A 27,182-nucleotide genomic window follows, 5' to 3' on the forward strand; every position below is an offset into this window, starting at 1 on the left:
GCCCTGTCTACCTCTATTTAAGATGACCCTAACCAGTGCAATAAAGCAAGAAAAAGAATGAAGAGGTATAAATATTGGAAGAGGAAGAAGTTGTTATTCACAAATGACATGATCAAGTACACAGATAATTCTAAGGAATTTATAAAAAAATCAAAGAAGAACTAATGAGAAAATTTATCAAGTTTGCAGAATACAATGCGAGTATGCAAAATCAATTGCATTTCTATATGTTATCAACAAACAAGCAGAAAACACCATTAACAATGGCATTTTTTAAAAAAGTGCAGGAATAAATTAAACAAAGGATGTGTAGGATATTTACCCTGAAAATGACAAACCATTGCTGAGAGAAAGAAGAAAGGAATGAATGGAAATACATGTCATATGCAATGACTGGAACATTCAGTATTTTTAATTCTCCCTAAATTGACCTATGATTTCAATGTAATTCTAATCAAAATCTCAGCATATTTTTTGAAGAAATTAACAATCTGATTCTAAAATTTCTGTGGAAACGTGAAGGATCTAGAATAGCAAAACAAAAGAGGAAGAAAGTTGGAGGATTTACACTTCTGATTTCAAGACTTTTCATAAAATTGCAGTAATAAAGACGGTAAGGCATTGGTGGTTACGTGGGAATATTCAATGGATCAGTGGAACAGAATGAAGTGTCCTGAATTACACTCATACATATGCACTCAATTGCTTATTAACAAAAGCGTAAAGATAATTCAATGGGGAAAAGAAAATCTTGCTTAACAAATAGTGCTGGAGCAAACGGATATTTGCATGGAAACAAAAGATGAAAATAAGCCTTTTCTTCATTCCAAATATAAAAACTAATTAGATCATAGACCCAAAGGCAAGAGCTTGAACCATAAAGTTTCTAGAAGAAAATAAGAAGAGTACTTGGAATATTTGGTAGGCAAAGATTTTTTAGGACAAAAAATACACTAATGATAAAATTAAAAATTGGCAAATCAGACTCCAACAAAATTAGAAACTTTTGCTTGACCAAAGGCATTACTAGAAAAATAAGAATGTAACCCACAACCTGGGAAGAAATATTTATAAAGCACATATTTGACAATTAACTTCTTTCCAGGATGTAAAAGGAACTCACATAATACACTATTAAGAAGAAAACTGAATTTTTAAGAATGGGTAAAAAAATTTGAAAAGATACTTCACAAAATAGGAAATGAGAATGGGAGAAAAACACATGAAAAGATGTTCAACAACATTTGTTATTAGGGAAATGCAAATTAAAAGTTTAATAAGACACATGGCTATTAGAATGGCTAAAATTAGAAAGACTGACAATACTAAGTGTAATCAAGGATTTAGAATGATTGGAACCCTTGCACATTGCTGATGGAAATGTAAAATGGCACATCTACTTTGAATAATATTTTGCTAGTTCTCTTAAAAATTAAAATGACATTTATTATACAATTCAGCAATTCCAATTCTAGGTATCTATCCAAGATAAATAAAAACATACACACACGCAAAGATTTATAGGCAGGTAAACATAGCAGCATTCTTCATGATAGCCAAAAAAAGGAAAACAATCCAAATGTCCATCAATGAAAGAATGAATAAATGAAATATGGTAAATACATACAGTAAACTATTACTTAAAGCAAAAGGGAACAAACTGCTGATAAACACAAACTTATGGATGAATCTCAGAAACATTATGTTGAACAAAAGAAGCCAGAAACAAAAGGTATATACTATATTATTTCATTTATATAAATCCAAGAATAGGCAAAACCAATCTAAATTACAGAAATCAGAAGGTGGTTACGTCTGGGGGAGTAGAACTGACATGGCACGATGGAACTTTCTGAGGTGATGGAAATGTTCTACATCACATTTTAGGTGGTAATTACGTTGGTATATTCAATTGTCAAAACTCATCAAACATTTCTGATGTGTGCATCTTGGTACATGTCAATTTTACCTCAAAATAAAAGGTGGGGAGAAAGTGCCCTTTATTGATCCACCCCTCTTTTCCTCTTTCTTTCCTGCCTGGAAGGAAGAAGTGATGGTAGCATCCCAGAAAACTCCTTGGGCCTTGAAGATAAAACCCAAGAGCCAATGATTGTAGAACAGAAAGCAGAAAAAGCCCAGATCCCTGATTTGTGGAGTTGCCATACCCAGCCCTGAATTAATTGCCTTTCTCTAGACCCCCTACATGTGAGAAAGAAAAAAATGCTCCCTTTTTAAGCCACTATCTCTGATGCTTGCAACCAAACATAGTTCCTAACAGTTACAATCAGTGATGAGTTCCTTTCATGGTCAAATGATTTGGATCATGTCAGATTCTAGTTGGGTTTTTAAATATTATAAAGGTGCTTGTCCTTTAGAGATTGATGCCTTGGGTATATACAAGTATTAAAAGTCAATATACTTTTGGAAAGTCATTGCATATATACTAGATTCATAGTAGTAAGGGGCTTGGTTTTGGATAAACTCAGATTTTGGTACAGATCACTGATTAGTTATTTGGCCTTGGGAAAATTAGTAACCTTGCAGAGCTTCTGTTACTTCCTCTGAGTATAGGTATGAAAAAACCTGTTATTATGAAGATTGAATGAGGTCATGTATGTGAAATCTTTAGCACAGGGTCTGGCATAGAACAAATGGTAGTTCTTTTTAATAGAAGGATATTGAATAACTTATTCTGAACATGACATTCACTATACAGGTAAGTCATCACAAAGCAACTTGCCCTTGACCATCACCTGGATAGTATACGGTTTTAATAGCTAATAATAGTAGATTTTAATGGGGTCCATAATGCTTAATTTCCTACTGAATTGGATAGAGTGAAGGCTGCAAAGTCCGTCTCTGAGCAATAAGAGAAATCCACATTTCCCAAAGTATGTCAGAGGGAGATGCACAAATTGTTGTTTTGGCACAAGTCATTATAGTAGAGACAGACACTCTGAGAAAGTGTGAGCTACTGTCCAGTAGCCTCAGGAAGTGGTGGTCATTGGGCATAGAAGGTCTCTGAGGGGCTGTGGATGGAGACAGGCCATTGGAACCTACAGTGAAAGACTCACTTCCTTAGTCTGCAGAACACAAAGCCAAATTTGCCACATCCTGAAAAAGATGCTACACAGGAAGACAGATGTGAGATGCTGCAAGGACCCAAGAGTAGAACCAAGTATTACAATGAGGTCCACCTTGGTTCCCAAGAGCCCAGGCAACTGAAAGAGCTGTGAAGATCCAACCTGGCAGGAGGAAAATGCTAGGAATTTAGCTCCTGCCTAATGCAGAGCTCAGAGCAGGGCTATCTCTATAGAAAATCAGTGTTCAAAGATGCCAGAGAATCATTTACTTACCTGCAAGGGTTGGCAATTTCTTCTGGTGTTGTTTTCACAAAAGGGGAGACGGGTTTTTCCACAAAAGAGCCGAAGCCCAGTCTAAAGTTGCTGGTTAATTTAGACATCTCCTTGGAAAGCAGGGAGCCCAGCTCTTTGATTGTATTGAGGTCATCATCCATGGATGCCGAGAGGTCCATGAGGTAATACAAGTCCACTGGGTAATCCTCCGTCTGGCGGACTTGCACTTGCAGAGTCTGTTCACTGCCTGTAAAGCCCCCGCGAGAAAAGCAAATCCATAAAAACACGTTGAGACTTAATTGTGAGTGGCCAATTACTGGGCCACCTGGCTATTCATTTCAGTAAGAGCTTACTGAAGATACTTGGGATTTCATAAACTCTCTGGTAAAGTTTACAAATGAGTGAGCCCAGGAAAATCTTTCAGCAGTGAGTTTAGAGCTACTGAAGGAGGTAAAAGTTAGGATATTTTATATCTCCTTGGGAGAACTAGCATCCATTTAGATGGAAGATAAGCTGAATTTTTTGTATGTGGTTTTAGCAAAAGAGAAGAAAATAAAGAGGAGTTTAAAGCTACATTACAACACTTAAAGAGATGCGAGGTAAGCCTTAAAAACATCTGAGTAATTCAAATGCTTACTATTAGATAAGCTTATTTTAGTAATGCATTTGGAGTGCAAGTGACCGATGTGAATGAAGAAAAGTGTTAGGCCAGCGAGTCTCTATTTCCTCAAGAATGGGAAATCTGAGTCATAATAATCAATGATATGTAATATGGTACAAGATATATTAGCTTAATAATGGCATTAGCATACGTGGCATTAGATTTATCTACACGAGCCAGTGTTCGTGTAAGTCATAACATACCTGGTCTCAATTTAAGAGTCAACTTTTGAGGCGCAATCTGAACAATGTCAGAACTATTTTTCTGTCTGCCTACACTGAGAGGCTTATTTGTAAGTATTTCTACTTGGGAGACGGGGTTTTCGATGAAAGTTAGTTGACATCCTTTAGCTAAAAGAGTTGCTGGGGTATCACATCTTTCTCCAACTCCAGATGGATGGGTAAAATTCTATAAAAAGAGAGAGAGAGAGAGAGAGAGAGAGAGAGAGAGAGAAAACAAATCTCCATTTATTTATAAGACAAAAAGGTTTTTTGCTTGTTTTACTAGTTAGACATCTTGGGATACTCAGTATATCATATTCCCATGTGCCTGATGTTAATTGTAGGTCTAAAATCAAATTTTAGCAGAATAACCAGAGAATTATGCCAGTAAAATTGAGATTCTCCTTTTAATTATATCCAGTTGAGGGGCACCTGGGTGGCTCAGTTGCTTAAGCGTGTGCCTTCAGCTCAGGTCATGATCTCAGGGTCCTGGGATTGAGCCCCACATCAGGCTCCCTGCTCGGTGGGGAGCCTGCCTCTCCCTTTCCCCCCTCCCCCTCTCCCTCTCACGTGCTCTCTCTCTCTCTCTCTCTCAAATAAATAAACAAAATCTTAAAAAACATTATATCCACTTGAATTTGTCTAACAGTCTTTCATTTGTTGGTGTTGCTATTTTGTTTTTAATATTCACTTTTTAAAATCTTCTTCTATGCCATTACCAGATCCTGGAAACAATTGGGTTCTAGAGTTAATATCATCCCATGAATTTATCTGTCTGGGTTGACCTGTAGGCTCCTGGACTATCTTAGCTCTCAATTCTGGTGCCAAAGAGAGCCTTTCTTGTGGGGTCTGATAGGGCAAAAGATTGTGACATCTCCCAATCTAGCTCTCCATTGTGGTTTAATTCATAGATGCATCCTTCTACTGTAGCCTTACTTCACTAAAGTCGAACTCTTGGGGACTTTAAATTCAGTGTCTAAAAGTGTTCTGATTCAGGGTCTTTTAGAATTTTTCTTCAAGATTTGGAAGTGAGGAAGGGAAGCAAAAGAGAACATGGTATAAGAGACTGCTATTCTGTGTATGACTCAGGAGTTTCCCAGGCCCTTTCTGATCCACTTGATAACAGCAGACAATGAGATGAATATTTCCAGGCAGAGATGTGGCCATTATAACCCTGCAGTGTTGACCCGTCTTACCTTTACCTGTAGGCAAAGTCAAAGCTGAGGTTCATTGACTATCATGCTTAGAAAGAAGGCAAACAATACCCATAATGTTTTTTCTAATCTCTTGGAATTCTAAGCCACTCTAGCTGTTTTCCCAACAAGAAAAGTTACATTTCTTCTGAAATTGATTTTTTTTTTTAAGATTCATTTATTTATTTTAGAGAGAGAGAGAGAGCATGAGCAGGAGGAGGGGCAGAGGGAGAGAGGAAGAGAGAATCTCAAGCAGACTCCTGGCTGAGCACAAAGCCCAATGAGGGGCTGGATCCCATCACCGTGAGATCATGACTGGTGCTGAAATCAAGCGTCAGATACTCAACTGACTGAGCTACCCAGGCACCCCTGAAAGCCCTAGACTAAGTATAGCAAACACTATAACTCCCCTCCATACATCCAAGGCAAATAGTGGCTTGACAAGGCCTCAGGATGCTTCTCGGCACAATGTGGCTGCTACCACCTATAACCAGTGTTGGCCAATACATCAAAGGTGGTGTTAACCATAGAACCTATTTTTTTAATCTGCTCTAAACAGAAGCCTAATGTATTTTTTGCTTCAGTTGCCTCAACTACTTCTACTGTTAGAGCACATTTAGAATAATCTGGCCTTAATAATTGATGGTGATTTGTAGGGTGCCCAGGTGGCTCAGTCAGTTAATTGTCTGCTTTCAGCTCAGGTCATGATCCTGGGGTCCTGGGATGGAGCCCCACATCAGGATCCCTGCTCAGTAGTGAGTCTGCTTCTCCCTCTCCCTCTGCCACTTCCCCCCTGCTTATGTATACACGTGCTCTTTCTTTCTCAAATAAATAAAATATTTTTTTTAATTGACAGTGATAAAAAAAAATTGACAGTGACTTGGCTAACAAGTATCCTCCACAAGTAAAGCTATCACTAGTAACCTAAGAAGCTCTCTTAAATGAATGCCAGAAAAAATACATTTAAATAAGAATTTTACAGGTAGGCATGTAGTTAGACTGATTTGTTAAGCATGAAACTAATATTGTCTTCTTCAGGGAGTCAATTAAAAAATTAGATGAGTTTTTCCCTCTTCATATATTCTCAAAACTGCTTTTGATACGTGACCTCCAAAAAAGCATAATTCTTTCACATTTGTGTGTATGGTCCATCAGTCAAGGCAGTAGGTGGGGAGTAAGCTAGGTTTGTGAAAAGTGTGAGGCCTTCCTCTGTGGTACACATTCAACCTGGAATCTGAGTCTGAATAGTTATAGCCTCTTCCTGAGCCAAGTACCCGGGTTTATTCCCCTTTGAGCCTGCTATTCCGTTTTTGCTGAACTTGGCATTGTATGCTTTCGTTTGTGTGCAGATACTCCTTATGAGATTCAGTAGAGAACAGTTTTAAATCCAGAAAGAGTTAAAGCAGCTCTTTCTTACCAGGAATCATTTACAGACTGCCTTACAGTGGCACAGGAGGCAGCGACGCAGGCTTCCTTGTTACAAGTGCCCCCCACCCCTTTATATTGCTTTTGCATACTTTTCAGTTTGATCAGATAAGGAATGTCTGTTTGGGGCTCTGTCATCAGTATGTACGGAGTCACCAAGCTCATGAAAGCTTAATTTTTAAAAGAACTGGATACTGTCTGAACAGTAAAGTTTTTCCCCAAACCTAGAAGACTTCTCTTAGAACCTAACAGTGGTTCCGAATGGGTCCTGGTTTCCAGATGGACTACAACTGTGATATTGAAGTCCAATGTATATTTAGCTTCAAAAAATACCATCTCCATGGTCTCTGATTACTCAGAACCTTGGCATTTGACATGTAACCAGTTAGAAGTGACTTTAATGTAAGAGGAGGAATCAAGTTAAATAAAGGATCCCGAGTTAGGTATTTTACACAATGATTTGACATTCGTTTACCTCCGCTAGTTGTTTTTGGAAGTAATCACATGAATGACACTGTGACCCTCTAATGCTTACATTTTTCCTTTCTTAATTTGTTTCCCTCTTATTCCCCACAGAGAGCAGGACACTGTTAGAACTACTGTTGGTGGAATCAACACATACACTTAACTGAAGTTTCTACAAACACATTGAGGTTGTTTGTTTACCTCCTGAGAACACCAGGCACACTGAGGTCCAATGAGTAAGCAGTCTTCACAGGTTTCTGCACCTCCCATGGCACAGCCACCTGTGTTTAAACCCAGCAAGACACAAGGGGTTCAGCATACTCTCAGGCATTTCATTTACGAGAAAGAAATACAGTTCTTAAAGTTCTTGAACGAAGCAACATCAGAGATGATTTTAGCTTTCAAAGATCAGTCCTTAAAATGTTAGCCACTCACTAAAACGTTCATATTTGACATCTGTCACATTTGGAATATGTGTCTTTTTATCCAAAAGTGATCATTCATTTTTTTTTCTTAAAACATAAAAATATCTCAGCATTCAGAAACTTAAGGTCATTCATTATATTTATTATCCTCATTCACTATCACCCATTTTAAGTTTTAAAAACTAGTAACCAGTAAAAAATGCTCCACTCTGAAACATATGATTTTTTATTTTTAAAATAAGTTCTTCTTTCTCAAGCTTATTCCTCTCGAGTGGAAGACCTTGTCAATAGAACAGCTAGAAAAGTTACCAAGATAGTTGTCACTAAGGTATTAAGGAGCCCTATTGTGCAGTAAAGCTGTTTAATTCTCCTCATTAAGATGCCTAAGCAACCTTTGTATTTGTTTACCTGAAGCCTAGAGCATTTGCTGTGGGAACAGCCCTGCCTCTGCCTGTAATTTGTTCGGTCAATGGCAAAAGAGCAATCGAACAGATCAAAAAAAAAATGACTTCAGACCTAGTTTCTGAACCAAATGACAGGCTTGTCAAGCATACCATGAAAGCGATATATCGGAGAGCTTAGGTCTTACCTTGTACGTGATCATTCCTTCCTAGAAATAGAAAGAACAGGCAAAGCAGTTCAATCCCCATTCGTTTCAGTTCTCGCTGTGCAGACAGATTAAAAAATGAATTACCTTCAGCGTTATAAGACCAAAGCTGAACATCGTTAAAGTCTTTCTTTCTTGAGGTGTAAAATTTTAGAGACTACTTACACTGCTTTGAAAAGAAACTTGAGATGTAAATTTAAAAGTTTTCATTAAGACTGAAATGAAAACAGGCTACCTGGACAGGTAAAGAAGGAAAGCTGTGTTTAAAAGCAACTTCAACATGATTTACTTCCTTGTTCTCCTTATAAGGAAGGCAGGTGTACAATCACCAAGAAGGTGGGGATATTCATTCAGTAGAAATTTTTGTGTAAGTTCTCTTAGTCTCTCTGCACCCTAGAGAAAGTTAATATCTTTAGTAAAATATTGGTCAATAAAATGTCAAAAGAGAGATGGAAATATAATCTAAAGTTGTTCCTAAAAGAATTTTAATTTAATAGCAACAGTAAAGGTGATAAATAAAATACAAACAGAAGTTATATGTGAGGAGGGTTTTAAAAATGAGCCAAAGGAAGATACCTGAGATTTCTGTATTCCATTGTTAGATCCTTTGCAGAAAATTGAAATGAACTCTGAAAAATAAAAATCATTTTATAATTAAAATAGAAGGCAGGCTAAGGAAAGCAAAACACTGTGCTCCCTTGCTTTTCAAACCGGGTGAAAGGTATTTTTCCGCGAGTATAGAATTCTTAATTAAAAAGTGATATTGGAAATAAATATAACGTATGAAAATGAAATTAGAGCCAGATTATATAATTTCACAACAACAACGATGGAATGGTGGTGCCTAGGGTGCGGCATCCCTCTGGATAAGGACCAAGGGCTCTTCTCCCTGTCCCAGCCTCTAGCTCACTGCTTGGCACACAGCAAGTACTTACTTGTTAAAAGGAAGAGTGACCAATTTAAAATAGATACAATCTATGGCTAAATTCATGAGGTTGATTATATATTTTTCTCAATGTATTCAGGAGAGTGTTTGGGGATTTGTAAAACCTGAAAGCAGGTAAGAATCAAATATTCGCTTTGTTACTCTCTAAACTCTCTGACCTTGGACCGGCTTCTTTGTGGCTGGGCATATGTCCTGGGAGATTATCTTTTAAAGGTATATTTCTAGACAAGCATGCGAATCCTGTGGAGAGAGGAAAAACTAATTATAGACTGCTCAGGTTCTTCTCAGAAAGCTATGTTCAATTTTGAACTCCATCATACACAAGAACATGAAAGAACATGGAAAGAATCCTGGAGAGAGAAACCAGAATTATTAAAGAGCTGAAAGATATGCCTTTTGGGAGAAAAATACAGTTGTATGAAATCAGTGGATTTAGCTTAAAGACGAAAGATTGAGGCACTAATATATCTGTGCCCCTGATATCATCTCCATATTTGTATCTCATATTAGCTGTCATTCATTCATTCATTCATTCATTCATTCAACCGATTCTTATTGTGCATCTACGCTGTGCCAGGTATTGTTCTAGAAGCAGAGGATATGTCAGCGAACAAAGCCAAATTCTTAACTCATGAAGCATATATTCTAAGCTACTGCTTAAAATCAGGTGGTAATAAAAGTGAAGAAAAATGATAAAGCTAGGTAAAAGGAAAGAGGGATAGAGAGGGTGTATTCTTTTATTTAGGATTGCCAGGGATGAGTTCTCTGCTCAGTTGACATCTGAAAGAGCCCTGACTTGGGCAACAAAGTGCAAAAGCCCGGAGACAGCTTCATGCTCAGCATTTTCAAAGACAGTGAGCAAGGAGGGAGGGGAAGGGTAGCATATGAGGTCAGATTTAGCTGCAGAGGTCAGAGCGTATGTAGCCTTGACCTCGAATTTTATTCTAAATGTGTTTGGAATATCATTGGAAGTTTGACAGCAGAATAATATTATTTAATTTACATTTTAAAAGAAATACTCTGGCTGCCATGGAGGTTAGAATGTATGGGGCAAGATTAGAAGGTAGGAGGCCGATTAGAAATTTATGGCAAGGGACCCCTGGGTGGCGCAGCGGTTTGGCGCCTGCCTTTGGCCCAGGGCGCGATCCTGGAGACCAGGGATCGAATCCCACATCGGGCTCCCGGTGCATGGAGCCTGCTTCTCCCTCTGCCTATGTCTCTGCCTCTCTCTGTGACTATCATAAATAAATAAAAAAATTTAAAAAAAAAGAAACTTCCTCTTGTGGGTTTCTTATAAAAAAAAAAGAGAAATTTATGGCAGTTGTCTAGGACAGAGATGAGGTGGTTGAGACTAGGATGTTGGTGATATAGAAGGATAGCAATGGTCAGATACAGGTTGTAATTTGAAAACAGAATAGGCTTATGGAATATTGGTGTGGATATGGAAGAAAGAAATTTTTGGCTTGAGCAACTGAATATATAATACTCTCTCCTAAGAGGGGTTACCCTGGGGCAAGCTCAGTTTTCATGTGGAGAATGGGACTCAAAAATATGTTATGCTCTAGACTGCTAGAAGATAAAATGGGATGGCTGGGTGGCTCAATGGTTGAGCATCTACCTTCTGCTCAGGTCGTGATCCCGGGATCCCACATCGGGCTCCCCACGAAGAGCCTGCTACTCCTTCTGCGTATGTCTCTGCCTCTCTCTCTGTTTCTCTCATGAATTAATAAATAAAATCTTAAAAAAAAAGAAGATTAAAGACTTCTGGAAGATAACCAAGTGAAGATGTCACATAGGCAATATGATATCCGAGTCTGGAAGTAGGGGCAGTGAGGAAGTGCAAATGTAAATTTGGGATCATCAGCATGGATTTAAAGATAAGAGGCTGAATGAGATTCCAAGGAAGGGAGTGTAGATAAGGAGCTCTGACAAGGAGCCCTGAGGAGACAAGGAGCTCTGACAAGGAGCCCTGAGGTCTGCCAATATCTAGAAGTCAGGAAGACGAGGGTCCAGTAGAGGAAGCTGTCGTCTGAAGAACACTCCTGGCTGAAAATGAGCCTCTTTATTGGAGACAGTTCTTCAAGTAGCTCTCATATTTTTGCACATCTTGCAAGCAGAGATACAACCACCTTTGTTCTAGATTCTCTTTTCAAGGAGGTTTGTCAAGTGAACAGCCTTTGAAGGTAGAGATATGGTCTGTCTGTAGGGCTAAGAACAAATTACTTACAGTTTTGCAAGACAGAGATCATGTCACCTTCCAGAACAGGAGCAGCATCCTTATTGCCCATTATAAGGGATTCAGTTACCCTAAACCTGGGGCTCCTTTCTTCTAACACAGGACATCACATACGCAGGTGCCACCTCTTCCCCTTTGTGTCACCTTATGGGAGTAGACCTTGGGGAACTGGTGGAAGAAAATGCTGTCCCTCTGGTGCCTGCTATTGCTGTGAATTATGGAATCCTTTATCTCTGACCGAGGCTCCTCCTGTATCTATCAGCATCCATGAATCTGTGATGAGCTAACTTGTTAGCCTGCAAGGAAAATCTCAAGCCCTTCACAGTTCTTGACAACTTTCTGCTTGAAATTCACTTTTTTCTATAGGCTGAACGTGCAATTGTCAAGTGCCATTTTGGAAGATAAGATCTTACACCGCCACAAGACTGCCTAACGTACCTGAAGTACCCTGGACTGACCAGTGTGGCTGTGGTCACCGAGTTGTCTGTCTGTCAACTGATCTCTCTGGCAAACCACTGTCAGGTGCTTCGGATGAACTGGGATCAAGGATGGCTGGCTGCACAACTCTGGATGTGACCACTTCCTAGAAACTTCTAAGGTTCTAGCTGCCACTGAAAATCTCTTCTTCCTGGGAACACAGTCAGACTACCTCTCCCAGCCTGTCTTGCAGTTGAAAGAATTCCAAAGACTAGCTCTTGCCAACAGAATATGAGTGGGAGCTGTATACACCAGGTCAGGACCATCTTCTTGTCCCTCTGCCAACTGGGTGCAGGCATCAGCAGCTAGGTCCTAGAGGAATTCCAGATGCTCAATTCGCTCCGTGTTTAAATTGAGGACCCTGGACCATAGCACGTATAGACCTCCCTCCCAGTTCTTAAAATCATAATTGCCTGCTTTATTTATCCTGTCTCTAATTGCAGCCCCTCGATGTCCATGCCCTCCCCTACTTCCAGGCCTTTCCTCGTGCCATAAGTGCTGCACGGAGGCCCCTGCCTTCACCTCATTCCTCTCACTGGCTACCTCAGCTCACCGCCAGTTCTCCGAGGAGACCAGTGCCCACAGGAGGATGTCATGGTCTCTCCAGGCCTCTTCCTGCAGACTTTCTCCAGGACAACCCTTCTCATCCTGCTTTTGATTGCCTAATACTTGCTTCTTTTGCCCATGAGGCTGGGAGCTCCTTTAAGGCACTTGCTTATTCAACCAGTATTTATTGAATTCTTACTACCTATCAGGCAGGGACTGTGTCTTAGTTGTCTTCATAATCCCAGCCAACAGCATAAGCCTGGTGCTTTGCAGGTAGTCAGTTAATATTCATCAAGTAAACGGATGAGTTTTATGTCTTTATTGTCTAGAAGTTCACCTCCTACAAGCAGGAACTCCATAGATACTGAATAAATCGATAAGTGAATCAATGAATGTTTCTGGAAACTACATAATGCAGTTAGAAGAAGGAAAAGGTGTCCCTTGCTTGGGTCATGAGGACAGCTGAGGAAAAGCTTAAAAGGCAGGGTGAAAAAAATACTTAAGAGGAAATATCAAGCAAAACAATGCTACAAGAAAGCGTCCATCCACTCTTTTCACCTTGGCACCACTCTGAAAATTTGTAACAGACTGCAAGGTATAGAGAAAACATTCTTGCTTGCTGAAGATGTGGTGCCTGGTACCTCCTCCTGCAAAGTACCCATCCTCTGTACCCCTGTGAAGGGAGGTACACCAGGTTGGAGGGAACATGATGCGTCAGGAGCGGATCGATCGTCAGGGGGAACTGACAGCTATGGAGAGGTACAAGAAGGAAGAGGCTCAAGGCAGAAGAAAGCTATAATGAGCAGATGAGGTGGTGAATCGAGAGTATCATAGTCAAAGTAGCAGAGAAGGGACCCTGAGCCACATGAACAGGGCACCAGAGTCAAGTTGGCAAACTCACTCTGTCAAGAAGAAAGGAGAATGGTCCAGGCTACAGATCCCAAATGCCCTTCCAGATTGAATCTCTCTGAGGCCTGCTCTTCCTGGGTCTCCCAGAATCCTGTCTGTTTTAGGACAATGTGTATCCTTATAACCAGTTCCTATTACTTGTAGGAAGTCAAGGGAGTCTATATTCTTTAAAATCACGAGGTCCTATCATACCACGTACATTTTTATAAAGGCTAGTCAGACTCACAGATAGAATTATACTGTCCTGATTGCTCACGCCCCCAGCCTGGGAGCTCTGACTCCCTCCAGGAGTCTGACCTTCTTCAAAGGGTCTGAGTTGGGGGGCCGGTGGACTAACACAGCTCAGGGAAGCCCTCCTGCACTCTGTCCTTCAACGAGCCTTTGCTTCTGAGATTTAGCAATGGGCTGTCTTCAGCAGAGCCCTGGCTTCAGGAAGCCATGTGAACCCATCTGACTCACTGTAATTGGCTTGGATCTCTCCTGACATAGCCACTCATCAACATCAGAGAATGTTAGCTGGCGAGCCCCAGGGCACCTCAAAACACTCCTGAGTATCAGAACTGGCTAGTATCCAATTCAAACCCTGGGGAACCAGTGAAGACTGCTGGTTTGGGGGATGGTCTTGCTGTTACCAGCTTTATTTCAAGTACCAATAACAAGTCTACCTCTAGTTGTCTTTCTTTCTTTTCCTTTCTTTCCCCCCCTTTTTTTTTTTTTTTTGGTTGTCTTTCTAAGAAAATGTTTCATAGTGAGTAGCTAAAAGAAGAGAGTGGAAATGGATGCTTTGTCTTAGGCTCTGGCCCTGATGTGGCTGTGTGTGTGCTATACTGCAGGGGAGGTCGTTTGCAGCATCCTGTGGCTGACTTACGGATGTGTAGGATTTGGGAAGTACGGATACCTTTGTATCCACTTCAAATATGACACCTCCATACTTTAAGACTTTCCAAAAAATTCTTTTAAAGAAGATATGGTCTTCATTCATCCTGTCATCCAAATGTATAATGCCCACAATGTATTAAGTGCTAGAGAAAGTTTTTGTGGCCTAGGCCCTACATTCTAGTCTGGAGTTCACTTTATCTATTGTGGTAACATATACAGAACATAAAATTTATCACTGTAACTGTTTTTAAGTGTAAACTGTTGGCATTAATTATATCACATTGTTGTGTGACTTTCATCACTGTCCTCTAGAATTTTTATCATCCTAAACTGAAACTTTGTACCCATTAAACAATAACTTCCTGTGTCCCTGGCCCCTGCCAACCACCACTCATTCTTTCTATCTCTATGAATTTGACTATTCGAGGTAACTTGCCATAAATAGAATTATACCATAAAGCCTTTTATGTATAGCTACCTTCATTTAGCATAATGTTTATGAGGCTCACCCACATGCTTTAGAATTTCATTTTTCTTTCAGAAATAATATTCCATTGTGTGGATAAAGCACATTTTGTTTACTCAACTGTTCATGGCCGTTTGAGTTGTTTGTACCTTTTGGCTATTGTGAATAATGATGCTGTGTGGACATGGATTTGGGTCTGGAGCTCCCTTTTTGAAGTCTTCATGATGCTCGTGATGGGAGGAAGTTGGGTATAGTGGGAAGAATTTACATTTTGTATGTAGTGAGACCTGAGTTCAAATAGCAGCCCCACTGTATTGTTGAGGATAACATTGATCTCTGAGCACTTCCTAGTCTAAGAGATGGTGATAATATCCACTTTTCAAGATTATGGTGAAGATTAATTATATCATTCTGGGGTGAATCTAGTTGTGAAAGGCCTAAAGATTATATGATTTGGGGTGCCCCCTTTAAGAAAAGGAATGCAGGGGCACTCCTGGGTGGCTCAGTTGGTTAAGGGTCCAACTCTTGATTCTGGCTCAGGTCGTGAGATTGAGCCCCACATCAGGCTCTGTGCTCAGCGGGGAGTCAGCTTGAGATTCTCTTTCCCCCCACCTCGCTCACATGTATGTGCTCTCTCTCTCTCTCTCTCTCACTCAAATAAATAAATAACTCTTAGATAAAAAAAGAAAAGGAATGCAGAATTGGAAAATAAATTAGACATGAAAGTGTCTATTTCGTTAAAATGAGAAGGAAAGAAAAAAAAAACAGGACAAACAATGGAAGACTTGGAAATTCTAGTCCCATTCTTCTTGATATCTCCTTAGGCAGTTCACAGGAAATGCTTCCTGTTGGTTATCTGGCTTCCCGTCCTCATTTGGAGCTGCCTGCAGCCCTCAGCTACTCCCAGACACCTGCACAAGGTGGGACGTGGCTGAGCCTTCATCCCTTTCATGGCCAACTCCACCCTGATTTCACTCAGGGTTCATGTTTACTGTAGTTACTGTTACATTGAGCTCTTCCCATTTGCCAGGCACTGGTAAACGTTTGGCGTTAATTTATTGCCTTATTTCATTCTCCTAATACTCCTATGAGTAGGAACTGTTTTATTTCCATTTACCAGGTGAGGAGACTGAGGCATGAGAAGCTCTGTACACTGCCCAGTGTCACAGAGCTAGCTGCTCAGGCAGCAGAGCCTTGGAGACGGAATGCTCCCTCCAACCTGAGCTTAGCATCCCCAGGCAAACTGCCTCCCGATAGATAAAAGATGTTCATAGAATCATCAAGCAGCTGTCAGCAAGCAGTGAAATTCTCCAAGGAGCTTTAGACATGTCTGCCTCTCAATCTCTAGACTCTGTGTTCCAGCTCTAGCTCTGTATCCAGCTGTCTTCCTTTCAGTTTATTTTGTTGTTCATCTTGTGGATGATTCACTGCCAAAAATGAGACAGAAATGTGGTCCTGGATCACACAATCCTTTTTTATTCTTTCTCTGATTGAAGTCTGGTACAAATCACTTAAAAAACAAATGAAACAAAGCGTGTTGCCTGTCCCTTTGGGGGAAGGTGACACCGCTTGCAGGAGCCAAGCCTGGCATTGAGTCCAGGAGAGGGCGGTCACAGGCATGTCCTGTAGCCAGGAAATGATTCAGGATTAACTCAGGACTATATTTGGTCCTCCAGATACAGTCGCTCTCCACCCAACTTTGCAGTTAAAGGAAGGTAGTTCTTATGGGCCAAGTCTGATGTACATCTTGTCTGTTAGACCTGCCTGAGAGACTGACTCATTCACTTCAGATTTGGGAAATTATTTTGAAGTCTAAAAGAACTGAGCTCCTTCTGCATTTTAGTTTGTAGAAAAATCCCAAAGACAAGATTTTTCATAAAATATCGGTGAATATGAGTTTATCCTAACTGGACTCAAGAGCTCTCTTTGTGGCCCTATTTTCCTACCTATGAAGGAAATGGTACGCCACGGCAAGAAGTCCATGTGAGCACACAGACTGCAAAGTGATTTGCTCATTCACAGCTTGCAAAACTGCTAAGCATTTGTTTTTCTTTTCTTTTTAAAAGATAATTCAAATGGTTTGACCAGAGGTTAGGATTCCATGGTTTTAAGCAACTATTTTTCTCTGGTGAGCATCATGTCTTACTTCTGGGGCTGCAATAGGCAGTGGCATTACTGGTAAAAATTGACTCTGATTTATTCATTCATTCATTCATTCATTCATTCACTTACTCATTCAGCAAATATCTATTTAGATCCTACTGTGTTCCAAGCACTGTTCTGGAAATACAGCATTGATTAAAACTGACAAAGTCTCTCCCTTATGGAGCTTACGTTCCTGGGAGAGATGGACAATAAACCCACAAAGATGTCAAGCAGTGATGCACGCTAAGAAAAATGAAGAATGGTAAGATGTCAGAAAATGACTGAGGTGGGGCGGCCAGAGAAGTCTCTGATAAGATGGCATTAGGCAACACCCTGGGGAAGTAAAGGAAGGAGACACATGGCTCTCTGAGGAAGATCAAGTATAAGATCCTGGGCAGCAGTACTTGGGAACAGACACGGTGGCTGGTGAGATTGGGTTGGACAAAGTTTGTGAGCACGAGGAGATAATAGGGGACAGACCAGAGGGGCAAAGGGTAGTGGGGAGCTTGTCACCTGAGCCTTGTAGGCCATGGGCGGGACTCTGGATTTGTATTCTAAGAAAGGAGGGAAGTTTTTATGGGGTTTTGTGGGACATGACATAGCTTATGTTTTGAGAGGTTCACTGTAAGCAGACAAGGATGGAAGCAGGGAGACCTATCAGAGGCTACTTCAGTAGTTGAGGCCAGAGATGATGAAAGTGCAGACAAGGAATGTAGGGAGAAGTGATTAGATTCTGGACATACTTTCACGATAGACAGGATTTACAAATGGGATTCATGTAGGGAAGGAGAGAAATCAAGGGCTAAAGGAAGACATCAAGAATAATGGAGGTCTCTACTTGCTAACCCCACCATCATCAATAGGTTTCTCCACATGTCATAGAGATATCAGATAATGTCTGTCCCCAGTAAGAGTCACAGTCAGTTCTAGTTGGCTCTAATAACCTGTGGAGTCATGTGGAATCATAACTGTGCAGAAGGTGTTCTTTGGTAGAACAGGAAGGATCAGAACTATGCAAGCAAGTGTTCCATGGTGAGACTGTCTACACACTTGTATTGTTAACATTCCTTCAGCTGGTGAAAGTCCAATTAGCTGGCATCTCTGTTCTTGAATTCCCCACGACTTCGCATTTGAGGAGCAAAAGAAAGCCTGGAAAATCCCCACGGTCCCACAGTCCTCTCTAGCTGCACAGGTAAACAATTGGGGTGAGTTTCAATAGGAAAAGAATCTACCCTGACTTTTTAAAAATACATTCCTCGTGAGGCCACTGTAAGAAGGGCCTATCTTAATTTTTAAAACTTCTTGCAAAGTGAAAGCATTTCAGACTTCTTTTGACCTTGAAGATGTAATTTACGTAGCTGCAACAGTAGAGAAGATTTTTATTTTCTAAAAAGCTGGGAGAAATGGTCACCAAGGATTATGTTTAAGGATCTCCTTGAGGAGATCCATGGAGGATTTACTTTCACCTCCCATTTTATGGATTTTTCTGATTGTTGCTGATACCTACTCACTGAATCCTACCAGTAAGTTTATGAAAAGTCAAATAGGAAGAGGGATTGAGCATCATCAAATACTCTAACCATTGACAAGACTAACCAATAAATCACTCTAGCAAGGTATTCAAAATGTCATTAACCTGGTAATGTCTCAAGAATTGGAAAAGGAAGGGCGCCTGAGTGGCTCAGTTGGTTAAGCAGCTGCCTTTGGTACAATTCCAGGGTTTTGAGATAGTTAAGCAGGAAGTCCAATGTGGGGCTCTGAGAGTCTGTTTATCCCTCTTCCTCCCCCCAACTTCTGCTCTCTCTCAGATAAATAAAATAAAATAATCTTTTAAAAGAGGAACTGGAAAAGGAGAAAGAAGAAAATCCTTTAGTAGTAATATTGGGACTTCATCAAGATAAAAAGCTTTTGCACAGCAAAGGAAACAGTCAACAAAACCAAAAGGCAACCCACAAAATGGGAGAAGATATCAGATAAAGGGCTAGTGTCCAAAATCTATAAAGAAATCAAATTCAACACCCAGAGAGCAAATAATCCAATCAAGAAGCGGGAAGAAGACATGAATGGACATTTCTCCAAAGAAGAAATACAAATGGCCGACAGACACATGGAAGAATGCTCAATATCACTGGTCATCAGGGAAATACAAATCAAAACCACAATGAGATACCACCTCACCCCAGTCAGAAAGGCTAAAATTAACAAGTTAGAAAATAACAGGTGTTGGTGAGGATGCAGAGAAAGGGGAACACTATTGGTGGGAATGCAAGCTGGTGCAGCCACTCTGGAAAACAGTGTGGAGGTTCCTCAAAAAGTTGAAAATAGAGCTACCCTGTGACCCAGAAATTGCACTACTGGGTATTTACCACAAAGATACAAATGTAGTGACCCGAGGGAGCACCTGCACTCCAATGTTTATAGCAGCAATGTCCACACTAGTCAAACTATGGAAAGAGCCCAGATGTCCATTGACAGATGAATGGATAAAGAAGATGTGATAGATAGATAGATAGATATAAATATATAATGTATATTGTATGAATATGCATATATATAATGTATACATATATACATATTCACATAATATACATATATAATATACACATACATATATATGCATATAATATACATAAATATACATATATAATATATTTGTATATATGTATATTTATACAATATACATTATATATTGTATACATTGTATATATGTATATATACATATATATTATATATACAAATATATAATGTATAATGTATAAATAAATATATAAATATACATATATAAATACATATATGACTACTACTCAGCCATCATAAAAATGAAATCTTCCATTTGCAACGACATGGATGGAACTAAAGGATATTATGCTAAGGGAAATAAGTCAATCAGAGAAAGACAACTATCATGATCTCACTCATATATGGAATTTAAGAAACAAAACAGAGGATCATAGGGGAAGAGAGGAAAATATGAAACAAGATGAAATCAGAGAGGGAGACGAACCATAAGAGACTCTTAATCATAGGAAACAAACTGAGAGCTGCTGGAGTTGTGGGGGGGATGGGGTAACTGAGTGATGGACATTAAGGAGGGCACGTGTCATAATGAGCACTGGGTGTTATACAAGACTGATGAATCACTGACCTCTACCTCTGAAAACAATAATACATTATATGTTAATTAATTGAATTTAAATTAAAAAAATTGTAAAGGCTTTTTTTTTTTTTTTTTTTTTTTTAATTCATGAGAGACACAGGCAGAAGGAGAAGCAGGCTCCATGCAGGGAGCCTGATGCGGGACTCAATTCTGGGACTCCAGGATCATGCCCTGAGCAGAAGACAGGCTCTAACCGCTGAGCCACCCAGGGATCCCCCTAAAAGCTTTAAAAACAAATTTAGCTGGCATGTGAATTAAAGACGGTATGTTGGATTTTTACACAGCAGAAGCAATGAATCTATATATTGCTGTGCATGATGACTTTGAGACAAAATGTGTCTCCAGTGAGCTGTCAGGCATGAGGGACTTTGAGGAAGAGTGAAAACCTACGCCTGTCCTGCAACCTGTTGTCTCAAAATTACTCTGCGTGAAGCTGTGCTGGCAGATAGTACCTTCCCTGGTCAGACAGCCGAGGAGAGTATACCAGGGTCTTTACTGATGTCTAGGGTAGCAGAGGGCTCAACAGTAGTTTCAAACATTTTTTTAAGTAGTGAATAATTTTCTTCTCATCAAGGAGTTCAAAGTTATAAAGTACCAACCAAAACACATATAATGAAGGTTTTTTGATAGAAGAAAATTTGTGTTAGTTGCAAATATTTTGAAAGAGTTTTTGGTTTTTGGCAAATATTTCTATACATTGATAAAATTATGACATTTTGAGCATTAATAGAGTAAGGCCCCAAAGCATGGAAAAGGCCATTGTTGGCCCTTGTCTCAGTCCAGACCTTGGTGGATTACTGGATATTTGTTGCACAGAGTAAATTAATTTTGAAATGGCTTAGGGTCTAAACTTTAGGCAGTCAAGGATTAGGAAGACAGGATTTAAATGTTATCCAATAGAATGATTTATTTTTTGTGCGTCACTGCAGGAAGAGCATTGAATAAAGTATGGACTTCAGATCATAATAATGTATCAATATTATCTTCCAAAATCTGTTCTGAAGAGAGCTGTTAATGCTTGCCTTGATGGTGAAATGTTCCTATGGTTTTGTTAATAAGAGGATCAAATCTCCCGTATCAGAAATCACAATGCTCATTAACCTATTAAACACTTTAAGGTGCCCCACAGTGAAGAAAATTGCTTACCTTTGTTTAACAATTTAAAAAACCAATTAAACAAAAAAATGATTTGCTTAGGGAAAGTTTTTTTCTTCATGTACTTATTAGCATTCCTAGATCCATTTCCACTAATAGTTTCAGAAGTGCTAGAAGAAAGAATGGCGATATTCAAAGTTTTTTGAAATTTTACCTAGGCTGCTGTCAGGGAGACCCAGAATCAAACTTAAAAATTGTAGCCAGATTTCCAGAGAAAATCCAGGTGTGAATTTGCTTCCTGCTGCATTTTGAATGCATCATCTAATTCAAAGACCTTTCAAGATGGGTTTTCCTGGAGAAAATTCTCTTTCTCAGGGGAGTCCAAAGAGCAAGTCCATTTAGATGATAGTTCAGGTAAAGAACATGGGGTTAGTGACAACTCATAAATCTCTAAACTCAGACCCAGGCCTTGGCCTTGGTAATTTAAAGTATTCTTTGTACCGAATGACGTAGTCTGGTTTCCCTTGTGAAACACTGCACGTTACTTCTCTATGACACAGAGGACCCCCAGTATGGCTTGTGTCCACCCTTTGCAGATTTCTTGTTCGTACAGCATTTCATCCTCAAGCTCTCGTCTACGTACCCATCAGCCTGTCTTGAGTGCAGAAGGTCTAGAAGAGTAGTTCCCTTTAAGACAACAGCATTTTCTTCTTTGGGTAGGAAGCATTGCTTCAGGTGAGAAAGTATGCAACATTTTGTTCCAAACTTGCTGTCCTTTCAACTATCTCAGACACTTAAGATATGGGGCTTCAGGTGAGGTGGGAATGATCTGCTTGAATCTGGTTGTCCTTCCTTGACACCATTATTCTCCTAGGAAACCTCACTTCTTACAGTGGCCAGCTTTATGTCATTCTTTAGCAATAAAAATGTTGTTCTTGGGCAGCCCCAGTGGGGCTGAATGAATCCATTTGGGGAGTAGAGCCATCTTTGTTTATTGAAGTTCAGGCAAATTGAGTATTTTATTAATTTATTAATTGTATATCCTCTATGATATAGCACCATATTAGTTTTGAAAAAAAATATTTAGCCTGTTACATGGAACACGGAAAACATAATTACCATGGTCTTGATACTAATCCTAAAACAATAATAGCAAACGGCCCTTACAATGTGCCAGGCACTGTTCTAAATCTTGTTTCACACTCTGAGGTAAGGTACTGATGTTCTCCCATTTTAAAAAACTAATTTAATTTAATTTGATATTTTAGAACAGTTTAGATTGATTAGTTCAGAGGGTTCCCATATGCCTCACACCCAGGCATTCTCTATCAGTAACATCTTAAATTATTATGGATGCATTTTTACAATAATAAACCCATATTAATACATTATTATTATCTGAACTCCATATTTTATTCAGATTTACTGAAGGTTTACTTAATGTCCTCTTTCTGTTCAAGAACCCCATACAGGAAACCACATCAAACCTGTTGTTATATCTCCTTAGGCTCTTGAGTTCTCCCCATTATATGCAAGAAAAAAAAATGTGGCACAGTGAGAGGTAAAATACCTTGCCTGTGGTCTCATAGTTACTAAGTGGAAAAGTTGGCTTCAAACCCGGGCAGTCTGATTTCAGTCATGGGATTAACCCTTGTACTGAATTATTGTTATCTTAATAGGATTATTTCAACTTGAATTACTTAGTTATGTGTCTGGTCAGGCAGCAGAGGGGTAAGAATACCTGACCCAGGTCCTAGCTAGTTAGTGACTGGCCACAGTTGCATGGACAGTTTCCAACAGGAGAGCAATAGTCCCCGATTCTCAGAGCCTTGAGTAGATCCTAGAGGAAACCAGGTAGCTGGAAACAATAGGAATTTATTTCCTCACAGATTTCACAGGGAACCAGAAATCTGATATCAAGGTGTTGGTAGGGTTGACTTCTGGAGGCTTTGAGGGAGAATCCGTTCCACGATTCTCTCCTAGCTTGTGGTAGCTGACAGCACTCCTTGGCCTTCCTTGAGTTAGTGGTGACTCACCGCTCCCACACCTCCTCTGCACGCAGCTTTCTCCTCTGTGTTCTCCTCTGTCTGTATCATCCCCTCTTCTTGTAAGGACACTTGTCATTGATTTAGGGCCCACCAGAATTCATCCAGGATGATCTCATCCCAAGATCCTTAACTTCTCTGCAAAAGCTCTTTTCCAAATAAGATCACATTCACAGATTCTAAGTAGACCCATCTTCTGGTGCAGCCACCATTTAACGCACTACAGGGGCTGGAAGGCATGCAGGGTTGTGAGCATTACAAAATTACATATGATGCCTGACACATGGTTGGCATACTTTAAAAGTAATAGCCATTTTTATTATTCTTTTGTATAACATGAGGCCCCCGACATGCAAGTGTTAAATTGGGTAAAAGTCTCAATTGAAATAAATGCATTCATCTGTGTCTGGTTTACAACCGTTACTGACCTTAACAATTGCTTGACATCATGGTTGTCTTAGTTTCTAACACTTGGTCCTGCCAGGAACTTCACAAGACTGTGTGAGTTCAGCTTTCTTTCTTTCCTAGGGGGGAGGGCAGAGGGGGCACCCTCAATCAACACTTTTAGCTAATGACTCTTGTCAGAAACACAAAAAGACTTTAGGCTTACAAATAATTTCCTCATCAAGAGAATTATGAGCCAGAATCTTGATGAATAAATTTCCTGTCCATTGCCCATGCTGATAGACATACAGCAGAAAAAAACAGCTGGGCAGCCTCAGCTGTTTCTCTGCCCTTTGGTTACCCTCTGTGGTCACTGGATGTGGCCGCCCCATTCTGATCTGGATCTTTATCTCAGGGATGGAGTTAAGGCTCACTGCTGAGTTTTCAACACCCATCCCACTTCACCCCCTCTGCTCTGCATTTCTGTTCCACCCACTCCCCACACTGTCTCCTGCGGTCACTTCCTGGCGGCCACAACCCTCTGAGCTGGCTTCAGGAAAATTCCTTCTGCATTTGTCAGAAAGCCGTAGAGTCTCAGAACATTAGGACAGAAAGGACCTTTAGCGAGTCAAGTCCAATCTCCCTCTATCGTCTCTCCAACCCTGTCTTCCTACAATCGACCAATAGATACGCACCAAACATCTGCTGTGGGTGACATGATGCTAGGTGCTAGCTACAGTGGTGGGCAAGCTCCGTGGACACCTTCCCAGCATGACAGTGGGGTCACCTTCATACTGCATGAATAGGGGTCCGTATAATCTCTGATAGTTTATGTTTTACTTAGAAATAATCCTTCAATATACGTGTTCTTAACTGAGGTCTCCCTGCTAACAGAAGTTAAGGGGGGAGGATCTGAGACCTTAAAATGGAAAAAAAATTTGCACTATTCCCAGATTAAAATTAAACATTTTCTTCCATTATAAATGTAGACAACAAACCACTGTCATATTAGCAGTACCCGTTAACTCTCAGCAAGAGAAATCACACATATTTTTCATATCACTTTATAGTGGTAGCAGATATGCAAAATGATGTCAAAATGATTATTGTGTCAAAATCATAGTAGCCCTTAGACCTGCTTCTGGGCCTTGGCATGTAAGGTTTTAAAAAAGAGGTGCATGTGTTACTATACCATAAATTTGTTTTTTGGTATTTTAATAACCATGTTTCAATATAATTGGCTTTCTTTCTAATTATATATATTTTAGCTTAGGGATTTAAAAATATTTTTTCTGCAAAGGGATCCTTGGGCTTCATTAAACTTCCAAAGGGGTCCCTGCCATACAGAAAAAGTTCAGAACCCCTAAGTGAGGAAAGGCACTAGTTGTGCAGGTTGAAGACTGTTTTTCTAGGCCTTCCAAAATCCACTGAAATTTTCTTCAACCTTTTATCCCTGAAATGAGATTGAAACATCAGATATATAGATGTAGACCACATAATTATTCCTGGGTCATCCAACTAAATGTGCAAGTTGGCCCTGTGGAAGGTGAAATGAGCATGATTTGGGGTTTCCACACTATGGTCTAGTGTTTGGGAGTTATGTTTTGACTGCCATTGATGTTCTTTAGGCCAGTACTTCCAGAGCTCTCTGAATCCCAAAGTTAAGAAAGACTCTGATTTTGGAGGAAGGTCAGAAAGGAGTCCCAACTATGATTCTAGAGTTAAAAATAAAAAGTTCTTAAAGAAAGTTTTATGTAAATGATTAAAGTACTGAGTTATGCATAGGTCATAAATCCAACTTTTATTCAATCCATAGTTTTTTTACACACTCATTGTAGGCTTGATATCAGTAAACTACCTGTAGTGACTCACAGTTGAATTTCCATATACCAGTTGATGAATTAACATTTTATTTTATTTTATTTATTTTATTTGAGAGAGAGAGAGAGAGAGAGCGCGCACACACATGTACGGGGAGGGGCAAAGGGAGAGAGAGAGAGAATCTCAAACAGGCTCTCTACTGAGCTCAGAGCCCGGCATAGGGCTTGATCTTATGACCCTGAGATCGTGACCTAAGCCAAAACCAGGGTTGGTCACTTAATGGAGAAAGCCACTCTGGCATGCCATGATGAATTAACATTTTAAATTTAAGCTATTGTACATTGCTCCTTCCATGTGGCCCATATTTCCATTTGGGGAGTAGAGCCATCTTTGTTTATTGAAGTTCAGGCAAATTGAGTATTTTATTAAATAAATTTGGTTCATTTTGCTTTTTTCAAATAATTGTATAGGAAGAAAAACTGTTGGTAATTATAAAAAGAAGAAATATAAGCTTGGAAGCCATTAGGTTGGAAACAGCACACATTTAGCCTCACCTGGGTGCTCACTGAACTCTGAATTTACTTATGAGAGAAAAGAGCAAAATGAAAACAATAACAACACACTAGAAGCATAGCACTGAAGACCATGTAAAGTGAAGATGGAATTGGGGGTATAAAGCTTCTTAACTCTCTGGGAACAGGCTCTCCTTCCCCCCATCTCAAGAAAGTATTGGATTAGCTTTTGTGCCCTCAACTTCCATGCATGTTTTCTTTCTTTCTTTTTTTTTTTTTTTGCTTTTTTTTCTTTCTTTCTTTCTTTCCTTTCTTTCTTTCTTTCTTTCTTTCTTTCTTTCTTTCTTTTTCTTTCTTTCTTCTTTTTCTTTCTTTCTTTCTTTCTTTCTTTCTTTCTTTCTTTCTTTCAAGATTTTACTTGTTTATTTGAGAGAGATAGCACTAGAGAGAGTGTAAGCACAAGTTGTGGGCAGAGAGGCAGAGGGAGAAGCAGGCTCCTCACTGAGCAGGGAGCTCAATCCATGCACGTTTTCATGGAAACAAGACTATCTGCTTTTGGACAAGCAACTTAAAAAATCTATACTTTACTTATCCAGTTCCCTCCCACACTCCCCTGACAAACAACAGCAATAATTTCATGTCAATGATATGATTTCAACCACCCCCTAAAACCTGCCCACCCCCATGCCAGGCTTCTCAGTTGAAAAGTAGATGATTAAAGAGCTCTTTCATCTACTCTAAGTGGTCTTTAACAGCTCTTTCCTCTCCCAGCCCTTTTTCCATCACTCACATATTGCACACTGGCTAAAACACTACTTTTAGAAGTCAACCATCTTTGGTGATACCCCATAACTATAGGATAAAATCCTCAAACCTTGACCCCTTCCATAACTTTGCCTCAATCTATTGTTATAATTTATACTACATGACTCTCCTATGAAAACTACTGTTTTTGAAAAACAAGTTTTCCCCAATTTCTCAAAAATCCATTTTTATCAGTTTCTGCTGACATCCCTATCCTTGTTGGAAATACCCACACCCACCCACCGTGTCTGCTTTGATTATGCATATTCTGTGCATCCTTAATTGCCAAGCTCCAGTCCAATCTCTTTCCTGATACCTTGGCCACCATGTGTGTCCTCCACAAATTTTCATAGTCCTGAATATATTACTCATTTAGGATGTATTAGGAACTATGTTGAAGTGGAGAC

At 39.8% G+C, this 27,182-nt stretch overlaps 1 protein-coding gene across 9 annotated transcripts in view; it reads right to left on the reverse strand.

Moving 5' to 3' along the window:
* ITGB6 (integrin subunit beta 6) overlaps nucleotides 1-27,182 on the reverse strand; it is a 128,801-nt gene that overhangs the window by 66,150 nt on the left and 35,469 nt on the right. For 2 of the 9 annotated variants that reach the window (XM_041722843.1, XM_041722840.1), the window contains exons 2-7: nucleotides 8,930-8,982; nucleotides 8,519-8,746; nucleotides 8,336-8,411; nucleotides 7,523-7,602; nucleotides 4,221-4,425; nucleotides 3,357-3,603 (exon numbers count right to left, since the gene is read on the reverse strand). In XM_041722843.1, coding sequence (XP_041578777.1) covers nucleotides 3,357-3,603; nucleotides 4,221-4,425; nucleotides 7,523-7,602; nucleotides 8,336-8,411; nucleotides 8,519-8,563 — 653 coding nt within the window. In that variant the 5' untranslated portion in view covers nucleotides 8,564-8,746; nucleotides 8,930-8,982. Of the gene's footprint in view, nucleotides 1-3,356; nucleotides 3,606-4,220; nucleotides 4,426-7,522; nucleotides 7,603-8,335; nucleotides 8,412-8,518; nucleotides 8,747-8,929; nucleotides 8,983-9,457; nucleotides 9,540-23,682; nucleotides 23,779-27,182 lie in introns of those variants that run through there. The other 7 variants (XM_041722841.1, XM_041722842.1, XM_041722845.1 and 4 more) reach the window with 7 other exon arrangements.

This window comes from Vulpes lagopus, chromosome 11 (assembly GCF_018345385.1).
Source record: "Vulpes lagopus strain Blue_001 chromosome 11, ASM1834538v1, whole genome shotgun sequence".
Classification (NCBI taxonomy): Eukaryota; Metazoa; Chordata; class Mammalia; order Carnivora; family Canidae; genus Vulpes; species Vulpes lagopus.